Consider the following 11,096-nt stretch of genomic DNA (forward strand, 5'->3'; position numbering starts at 1 on the left):
ATTATTACATTGTGGGGGAAAAAAATGATAAGGCTATTAGAAGTGATGAAGTAGGTAATTACTGTAAGCATTAAATGAGCCAATATGCCGAGTGACTAAATCAGTATCTTTGCACATAAAAAGAGCTCACTATGGTTAAAATTTTTCCATGTAGTTGAGAGTGTATGTGTTTTGGGGTATATGTGAGCAACAGGTTTAGTTCAATAGAGTCTGTGAGGCCATATTTTCTCCAAACACAAGAGTCAACTTCAATTTCTAAGTTCATAGGGGGACTGGGAAGATAGGGCATTGATTCACTTTGACTTACTCTGAAGGTCATAGAGATCCTAGTGCAGTGATATGAACTAAGTACAGAAGGTGAAAAAACCCTGGGGCAAAGGAAGAAGTTTTTTTCAGCCTGTGGTTGTTGATGCCTTTATTTATACTAACGATTAAAAGGGATTTAAAGAGGAAGGTAAAAAATAATCTCATGAAACAAGAAAAACATTATTAAAATACAGTCTCAAGTAGCCCTCCAAAAACAGAAGCCATTTAAAATTAAAATAAACTAAATTAGAAAATATTTTCATACAAACCAGTCATATTTCTCTTCTGACTTGGATGTTACCACAGTAAATGTTTTTACCACACACAATCAAAAACCCTGTTAGAAAAAAGCAGCAAACTCTAAAATTGTACTATGCAAACTGTATTTCCCACAAAGTAGAAACTGAAAAAATAAACTGTCGCTGATATATATGTATTAACATACAAGATAAAGGTACCATTGTAAAACTTGAAGCTTCTTACTCAAAGTACATTAGTTGCAGAAAAAGATCAAAAAACAAATTACTGTAGCAGCTGACTGGTATCCATGCAGTAATTAAGTTCATCATGCATTCCTGAACAAATAAATACTTTTAAGAATTATCCTTGAGGTCAACATGTTGAAACTTTAAATATTGAATAGATGAATCCAATATATTAAATATATATATTGATTTAGAGTAATAGAATACCTCAAAAATATCAGCCCACCATCATGTTTCTGATTCATAAAAGCATTTCTAGTCAAGAGACCCACTCCACCCCAGCCCATTCTCCATCTATGAGTAGGCACTTAAAATAATCAGTATCACAATCCTTACCTGGACATATATTTTGTTAAAACAAAAGAATAAATATATTCTCACACTTTCAAGTTGCACCTATAGTCAGCACAATCATTTGTTGTAAGAGAAATTAACGGAATCTGAATTACTTTAAATCTATAGATAATCTCCCACAAACATTTTAGCTGCTAATTTCCACCCACTGAACTCGTAATTAGACTGGCTAACAAACAGAGAAAAATGGTGATATATGAACTTTCATTACCATCCTTATAGAAATGCTCACAATCAATCAAAAAGTAGTATCTGTAGTAAGACTGAATTTGCTGCCTCAAGAGAAAGAGAGTTTTATTGCTTTCCTCCTCCAAATGCCTTCTTTTTTAAAAAAATATTTATTTATTTATTTTTGGCTGCATCGGGTCTTAGCTGCGACAGGTGGGACCTTTCATTGTGGCGTGCAGGCTTCTCTCTAGTTGTGGCACTGGGCTCCAGAGCGCACGGGCTCTGTAGTTGTGGCGCGAGGGCTTAGTTGCCCCGAGGCATGTGGGATCTTAGTTCCCCGACCAGGGATCGAACCCATGTCCCCCGTATTGGAAGGCTGATTCTTAACCACTGGACCACCAGGGAAGTCCCCCAAATGCCATCTTAAAGGGGGTTAATCAACTGATATTTTACAAGAAGAAGGGTTTTTGTTTGTTGTTGAACACATGGTAGTAATACACCTGTCAGGTATTTTATATTTGTATCATCTCACTAGTATCTCCTATGAGTTAAAAAAAAGTGACAGTTCAGGGTAGTATGGCTTTCTTTAGGTCTTCCAGTTTTGCCTTTGAATACGAAAATGACACATTTTTCCCTCCCAATGAGGAAAAAATATGTAAATGAACAACTGTAAAGTTGCAAGGTAAAAATGAGAGTGGAAAGAGCCCTGTTTTTTTAATGCCTTTACTGTTTTCATACCATAGGGGTCAAGCAGTTCACATGCCATTGGTCTGGAGATACCATGAAGAGCAGTGTGAACTATTAGTGGGAGTGTGACCTCATATGCCCAGTTCACTGAGGTCACCTCTAAAAATACATGATTGGAGGTTACTGGTTGCAGAGATGGTGAATTGTAAAAACCAAATCAAGACCAAATTGTAAAAACCATGATCAAGACTGATGTTTTGACCCATCCTCTTTTATAGTGCCTGTTTGAAAATGGCAGTAAAACAAATTTAAATTTATATGTTGGTTGCAAGGATATAAAAGGCAAAATTATTCAAAAATCCTTAACAATAAAGAGATGGACCAAGCTATATCAGGCAAATGCTAAAACAAAACCAATAGAAAAAGGAAGACAGGTATGGCTACGTGAAGGACAGACAAAATGGAATTTAGGGCCAAAAGCACTAAAAGTTGTCAAGCAAGATGTTTCCCACTGATAAAAGCTAAAAACAAAACTAGAGGATAGAACAGTTTTAAGCACACATCAATATGGCCTGACATACAGAAATCCAAAATGCTACAGAAACTGATAAGTCAAAAGTAAGTAAAACACTAAATACTTAAAGAATAAAAGAAACAGGTTTAGAAAAATGTGTACCCTGTAATCAAGTGAATATTCTATATCAATAAATAAAAAAGCTAGCTATTTGAACAGAAAAATAGACACTTTAAACTACTCTGCTGAAGGAAAAAGGAAAAAAAGTAAAAGAAAAAAAAGGATACATAACTTCAGATATGAAACATTTTTTAAATCCTATATGGAATTTTCTATCAATAAATTTTTAAAATGTTAGACACTTTTTCGGAAGATGTAAATTGTGAAAATTGGTCAAAAAGAAGCATAATGTCTAATACACCAGTTTCTACTGGGAAAAGCCTATCCCCACAATGGTAAAATTGTAGAATTCTAACAAATTTTTATGAATAGATAATCCCAGTTTATATAAACTATCTCAGAGCACAGAAAAAAATGGCAGTCTTCCTAATTCTTTACTGAGGCCAGAGTAAATCTAGGGTTAACATTGAGCAAGAATAGTAGAAAAACATAAAAGTACAAAAAATTACATGTAATTTAAAAGTCCTAAGTAAAATGTCAGCAAATCAAATATGTCAGTCTGTTAAAAGAATAACATTATGACCAAGTAGGGTTTATTCCAAAAAAGTTTGATTCAATATTAGAAAACCTAATGTCATATTTCTCTATATTAATGGATTAATATTTCAGTATCTCTGTGGATGAAGGAAATGCATGTTATAAAATTAAACATGTACACTCATAAAATCTCAAAGTAAGCTAGCTATACCATGAAATATACCTATACCTATAGTAAATGTTATACATAATGATGAAATATACAAAACTGTCCTATAGATAGAAACAATAAAAGCTATGATTGACATTACTACTATCTATACAGGAAATAAACTTAGTATTGATTTTGGAATAAGGAAAAAACCTCATTGTAAGCAATAATGATTATCTATCAGAAAAATCCAAGAGAATCACTAAAAAGCTATTAGAAATAACACAAGAGTAAAATGACAGTTAGAAACAAGAAAAATAAATAAAAGTGGATAAATTTCCAATATAGCAGTAAAAGAATCATTTGAAAAAAATGCTGCAAAAGTAGATTGCACTAATGAAGCAAAAATTATAAAACAGTGTAATAAAATGAGATGTTTAATAAAACTCTATATATGATCAGAGAAGCATGGGATTATAGTATTGGATGGGAGAATAGATGAAGCTATTAACTCTTCACAGCTCTATAAAATTTCCAAGAAAGTTTGTTATGGAACTTGACAAAATTTTCTAAAATTAATGTACAAGAGAATGATTAAGAATATAGAAAAATTTGATTAGAAGAAACAACTGTGTGGACTGGCTTGTCAGAAATGACATTCTAGTATAAAGATCTAGTAATGTGCAGGGATTAAGTAAATGATCAGAATAAATAGTCTAGAAATAATCATACACTTCTATGGGAATTGTGTATATGATAAAGGTGGGTGATGATTGGCTTAACAAATGGTGTTTGGAAAACAGACCATGTTATCTAGAAAGTTATTTATTTATTTATTTTTTTTTGGCTGCGTTGGGTCTTCATTAATGTGCTCAGGCTTTCTCTAGTTGCGGTGAGCGGGGGCTACTCTTGGTTGTGGTGCGCGGGCATCTCATTACGGTGGCTTCGCTTGTTGTGGAGTCCGGGCTCTAGAGCGCAGGCTCGGTAGTTGTGGCGCATGGGCTTGGTTGCTCCGCAGCACGTGGGAGCTTCCCAGGCCAGGGCTCGAACCCATGTCCCCTGCATTGGCAGGCGGATTCTTAACCACTGTGCCACCAGTGAAGCCCCTAGAGAGGATTTTAAAAGTTAGATTTCTACCTCATACAAAATAATTATCAGGTAAATTAAAGAGCTAAATAAGTGCAAAACCATAAAAAACAGAAAACAACATAGGATAATAATTTTATAATTTGGAAGTGAGAAGACCCTCTCAAAAATCTACGGTTGAAAATACTGACAGAGTAAACCACATAAATCAAGTGTTTGTCAGTAAAACACCATAGACAAATTTACAAGACTAGCAAAAGACAGGGAAAAAAAATGCAGGTAACAAGTTCTTACTAATCAATTGGAAAAAGCCAAGTAATTCAATAGGGAAATAAAAATAGGCAATTCAAAGAAACACAAATGGCTAATAAACGTCAGAAAAAAATCACCAACCCATCTCATTAGTAATCAGGAAAGTCATAATTAGCATGAGTTTATCTTATGTTGTGTATCATACTGGCAAAATTTTTAAACACGTGTAATGTCCCAGACTGTTGAAGATGAGGATCTATAGATTTTTATATACAGTGTTGTTGGGAGTGTCAATTGGTGTAGTGTTTATTAGGGCAATTTGGTCATGCCTCATTAAAATTTAAAATGCAGACATTTTTGTCATGGAAAATAACCCACTTCACAGAGATTCTAGCACTTTGCATGCAAGTTTTTTATTGGCAATGTTGCAGAAGTGATCCAAATCACTAGAAACGACCTAGAAAAACATGTTTCTGGACGGGGTCCATAACCACGTTCATAAATATAGTCTTCAAGGTTTTATTACATTACATGGTTATAGTCATTTTACAGAGTATTTGAAACTAGCATTGTGGCCTGACTCAAAGGCTACCTTCCAAAGAAAGAAGAAAAAGGCCTTGGCTAGATTATCTTACATTTTGTGGTTACTATTTTGAGCAGCATAAAATCCTTTTGCCAAAGAAGGAAGTTGCTGGCTTTTAGAAAGCCTCATCATCTTTTAGCTAAAAGGCACTTTGAAGTAACATTAAAACACATAATTTTAGCCATATTTAATTAACTACTCTTCACATTCTTTAATCTAGCAATTCCACCTCCAAGTATCTAATATGCAAAGAGACAGGCAGAAGGGTGTTAACTGATTGCAGCATTGTTTGCAGTAGTGAAAAAGTTGGAAACACCCAATTACTTAGGACAGGGGTCCCCAAGCCTTTGGCCGGGGACTGGTACCGGTCCATGGCCTGTTAGGAACCAGACCACACAGCAGGAGGTGAGCGGCGGGTGGGCGAGTGAATCTTCATCTGTATTTACAGCTGATCCCTATCGCTCGCATTACCATGTTGAGTTCCACCGGCATTAGATTCTCATAGGAGCGCGAACCCTACTGTGAACTGCGCAGGCAGGGATCTAGGTTGTGCGCTCCTTATGAGACTCTAATGCCCGATGATCTGAGGTGGAGCTGAGGCAGTGATGCTAGCGCTGGGGAGCGGCTGCAAATACCGATTATCATTAGCAGACAGATCTGACTGCACAGAGACCATAATAAATCAATTGCTTGCAGACTCATATCAAAACCCTATCAGTGAGTGGCAAGTGAAAACGAGCTCAGGGCTCACACTGATTCTGCATTATGGTGAGTTGTATAATTATTTCATTATATATGACAATGTAATAATAATAGAAATAAAGTGCACAATAAATGTAACGCACTTGAATCATCCCAAAACCATCCTCCACCCTATTCGTGGAAAAATTGTCTCCCATGAAACTGGTCCCTGGTGCCAGAAAGGTTGGGGACCGCTGACTTGGGAAAGTGTTAAACTCTATGTGCATATTAAGGTATACTATATGTAGCAATTAAAAAGAATGAAGTAGATATGTACACTAATATGGAAAAATTTCCAAGATTCATTCCTAGTGAAAAAGACAAATTACAGAAAATACATAATGTACAATCCCGCTTTCATGAAAACAAAACAAAATAAAATCTTTATGGAAATGTATGTGTAAAAATGCTTTTTTGGAAAAGACTAGAAATTACATATTAAATAGCTAAATAGATGTTCCTCCTGTATCAAGGCAGGGGGCTTCTACTTTGTTTCCTGTTTTTTTTTAAATTTGAAAAAGTATTTTCACAAAGGAAATATAGTCACGAATTGCTCCCGCAAAAAAGGGAAGTTTTGAAAAATAACTGTTTACATTTACTGATTGTGTATATATAAAATGCTTATTATTAGTGCTTAAAATTTATATATATATGTGTGTGTGTATACATATATATATATATATATACACAAGCATACCTCAGAGATCTTGAGGGTTCGGTTGCAGACCACTACAATAAAGTGAATATCGCTATAGAGTCACACAAATGTTTTCTGGTTTCCTGGTGCATAAAAAAGTTATGTTTACACCATACTGTAGTCTACTAAGTAGGCATCAGCATTATGTCTCAAAAAATGCACTTACCTTAATTAAAAAATATTTTATTGCTAAAAAAATGCTAACCATCGTCTGAGGCTTCAGTGAGTAATAATCTTTTTTGCTGGTGGAGGGTTTATAATATTGCAAGAATTACCAAAATGTGACACAGAAACAAGAAGTTACGCAAATGCTGTTGTAAAAATGGCATGATAGATGTGCTCCACACAGGGTTGCCACAAACCTTCATTTTGTAAAAAAATGCAGTATCTGCAAAGTGCAATAAAGCAAAGGGCAATAGAACAATGTATGCCTGTGTTAGAGATAGTCTGTGACTGAACATCAACCATAAGAAAGTAATTGGGGGACTTCCCTGGTGGCACAGTGGTTAAGAATCCACCTGCCAATGCAGGGGACACGAGTTTGATCCCTGGTCTGGGAAGATGCCACATGCCGTGGAGCAGCTAAGCCTGTGCGCCACAACTGCTGAAGCCCGCACGCCCAGAGCCCGTGCTCCACAACAAGAGAAGCCACTGCAATAAGAAGCCCGCTCACCGCAACGAAGAGTAGTCCCCGCTCGCTGCAACTAGAGAAAACCCGTGCGCATTAAGGAAGATCCAACACAGCCAAAAATAAATAAAATTAAAAAAAAGAAAGTAATTATGTTTGTTTACCTGAGTGCTGCGAATTTTAAATGTTGCAACATTTGAATCTAAGAAGATAGTTCAGTTTTCATTTGGATGTACAGCAGCACAGAGGCGCAGTCTAAAAATCCATTAAAAAAAAAAAAGACTATTCCAATTAGCAAATTTAGTAAGTTTCATTATGAAAATTCCCAGAGGCAAGGTCTGGCATTTAATCATTAGAAAAGTAACAAGAAAATATTGCTTACAGAGTGAACCAATAGAAAAGTAAATTTCACCGTCTAATATAAAATTATCTTTAAGTTAAGCAAAAAACCACATGGAGTTAATTAGGGGAGGTATATTGTGTAAGTTTTTTTCAAAGTGTACAACATAATCATATGTAGTGAGATAACGATCATGAGGGATACAGGAAAATAGAGTGAGAATTTTTTCAAGTCTCTTAAAATCCATTTATGAATCATAGTATGACACTGAACAGTTTTACAAAATTGAGTAAGGTGGTTTCGCTTTTCTGTCCTCTGTGACTACATCAGGCTACTACTGTACTATATGCTTGAAATTTGTTAAGAGAGTAGATCTTAAGTGTTCTCACCACACATACACAAAAAGGGAAACTATGTGAGGTGATAGATTCATTAAATAACATGATTGTGGAAATCATTTCACAACGTATACGTATATCAAGTCATCACATTTTACACTTCAAATATATAAAATTTTGTCAGTTATACCTCTTTAATAAAGCTGGGGAAAAAAAAAAAGGTCCAGTCAATGAATAGAAGTCAAACCAAAGTGTATTTCACTAGGTACATCAAACAATGGCTTCAACAGATTGCCTGGGAATTCCTGGCATCCGCTGCAGTTTCCAGGGCCAGCTCTATCCCTTTTTAGTGAGCTTTTCTTTATATCGGTGCTCTAGTGGGAAAGGCCCGTTGGAGTCAGTTGTAACCACAAGCACGAGTAGAAGGGCATAAAGGATGTTAAGAATGACACAAAGTTCACTGAACTTACGGATGTGATTTGTATACCACCTTCAGTGTAGTCTATTCTTGTGTCACTCGATGTTTTTCTTCTGTGATGAGAAGGTCCACAGTGGTTCTCTCTGCTGCCCACTGGACACGGCTGCCACGCTAAGGGTTTCAGTGGTGAACAGTGCAAGAACTAATACACGCTTTTGTACTACGGTTCTCAACGCAACTCCAGGACCTGGATCTTTGCAACATTCAAAGCAGCTCAAGTAGAAAAGAAAAAGTTCAAACCAGTCACCAGATCCAAAATTAGCATTTTATTCAGAACGCTGGGGTCAGAGGTGTATCATTTATATTCTGGTACACAATACAGAGGCAAAGCTGTTGTCAGAAGTCTCTCCAGTTTAAAAGCTTTTTTTTTTTCATTTTTTTTAAAAAAACACACACTTTAGTAGTGCCACCAGTGTCAGGCCACCCCTTTCATTTCTTATGTTTCCTTTTTTTTTTTTTTGGTACAAATTATGTAAAACATTTGTGCTAAGAACTTTTCTCCCTCCCCAAACAAAAATGAAAATAAAAAATAAAAAAAATAAAAAAATTAAAAATTGAGTATTCTAACTACAGCTCAACAACTGAATCAAATGTCACTTTGTTTTGTAAATACTTTATCCATAACGAAAGATATAAACATGCAAAAAACCTGAATCCAGTCCAAATAATACATACACGTGTTCTGAAGTTTCTGCACTTCTCCATAGACTATGCCAATAAAACATTATGTACACATACCATTTTTACAGTGAAGTGGAAAAAATACAGTAAATAAAAAAGTGTACATGGATTAAGACCAAAATGTGTCTAACATTCTAGTTTATGAAAAAATTCAATTTTGCTACAAATTGGTGATATGAAAACTCCCTTTATTTGCAACCAGCTGCATAAGTTTTAAGATTTTAGTGGAAAAAAAAAACAAACTAAAGTCTAAATCTAGAAGTAATGTACATTTTCCAATCTCATGGTCTCATCCCCCAAGATAATAAAATTGCTCCATGAGTGGTTTTGTCTCTTTAATTCCGTATTTTTAATAAAAGCAAATGCATTGTAACAAAAGCGTGTCGAAGCATATCATGGTTTAACTTACTGCTCCCACCACAAAATATTTTGTCTTTTACTTATCGTTTCAGAAATCAGTACCATTAAAGCCTTAAACATAAAACTAATTCCAATCTGAAAAAGGTACAAAAAGGCACATAAAATCCCAGTGCTTCTGTACTGCAAAATTCAAGTGTAACTGAGCTCAGTGTCTTTCCAAACAGTATTGGATCACTGATATTCCCTCTGAGCCCAAACTGGTTTACAGCCTCTGCCAAAGCCTCCAGCAAGCACTGTGCTAGTAGACTACAAAGTTCAAGCCTAGCTTCTGAATGCTTTCTGGGAATATCAGTTGAAATTGTTTGTACTTGTCCAAAAGCGAAGTTCACCCTGAAGTTCAGTCATCACCTCCACCGTACATGTCGGCGAGTTTCTTGAAGCGGGGCCCCCAGTCGTTCAGGTAGTCATAGTCCTGGTCGCCTCCACTACTGGAGGAGTTAAGGGAGCTCAAGGAGCCGGCCGTGGAACCACTGCCTTCATAGTCAAACACTAAGAGGGAGTCGTATGGCGGAGCTGTGGGATCGTTGTCAGCAGCTTTAAGGCCCTGCAGTTTGGAAGACAAGGAAAGGATGAAGAGAGGGTTGCAATTAGCAAATCCACAAGCAGACGCTAGTGGTCCCGTGGCATCAAACACTTGTTTTTAAGTTTCCAACTGCAGACCACCGCATTTGCAACCCAGAGAAACTGGGGTTATCACCATGTTCGAAAGTTAGACAAAAAACTAACTGTTGTCTTTCCTCTGCAAAGAAAGAACCCTAAGGAGTCTAGCTCAGTGAGGCCGAAACATACCATGGGACAGGGTTCATTGGAGAATGCGTTTGACAGGTGACAGAAATGAATGGCCAACTGCCTGAAGCTGTGAGGGGAAGATCTTAAATGAAGTCTGGTAATGCATTCCTGTAACAGTACATCGGGCAAGACCAGTTTTGAATAATTACCGGAAGAGTAAGTTACATGAAATAATACAGAAGGCTATGAAATCATGTGGTATGTGGATCCTAATCTATGTAGGGTCAGTCAGAGGATTCTCACAACAAACTGGCTTAAAAGGAATTATAGGCAAGGCAAAAAGAGGGGGACATAGAAATGAGTGCCATATGATCCTTGCCCTCTGTAAGCTTACAGTCTAGCATAAGAGACATTATTGTAGTATGAAATAAATGATAAATAAGTACCAAAACTATGAAGTCTAGACAAAAATCATCAGAATGCTGAAAACAAACTTCGACCAGCAATGAGAGCTACATGTCCAAGGAGGAAGTGGCATTCTATTTGACATAAATTTGGAAGGATGTCAAAGGAAGAAAGAAGACGGGCCAGATGTGATTACAATACAAGGAAAGTTATTCACTAAATCATTTATGTTCTCAACAGAACATAAAATGTGAAATTAATTGATAAATTGTGATCAGGTATTATTTTTTAAGAACGGAGTGACTTCTAGCTCCCACAGGCTTTAGAAAAGTCATGATCGGGCTTCCCTGGTGGCGCAGTGGTTGAGAGTCCGCCTGCCGATGCAGGGGACACGGG

General features: G+C 36.3%; 1 protein-coding gene across 1 annotated transcript in view; it reads right to left on the reverse strand.

Annotated features, from left to right (window-relative positions):
* Window positions 1-9,317: 9,317 nt before the first annotated feature.
* The window catches only part of CDH2 (cadherin 2), a 215,825-nt gene continuing 214,046 nt past the window's right edge, over window positions 9,318-11,096 (reverse strand). The window contains exon 16 of the mRNA XM_024120779.1: window positions 9,318-10,110. Within this exon, the coding sequence (XP_023976547.1) occupies window positions 9,904-10,110 (207 nt within the window). The 3' untranslated portion in view covers window positions 9,318-9,903. The remainder of the gene's footprint in view (window positions 10,111-11,096) is intronic.

Source organism: Physeter macrocephalus, chromosome 19 (assembly GCF_002837175.3).
Source record: "Physeter macrocephalus isolate SW-GA chromosome 19, ASM283717v5, whole genome shotgun sequence".
In the NCBI taxonomy this organism is placed as follows: Eukaryota; Metazoa; Chordata; class Mammalia; order Artiodactyla; family Physeteridae; genus Physeter; species Physeter macrocephalus.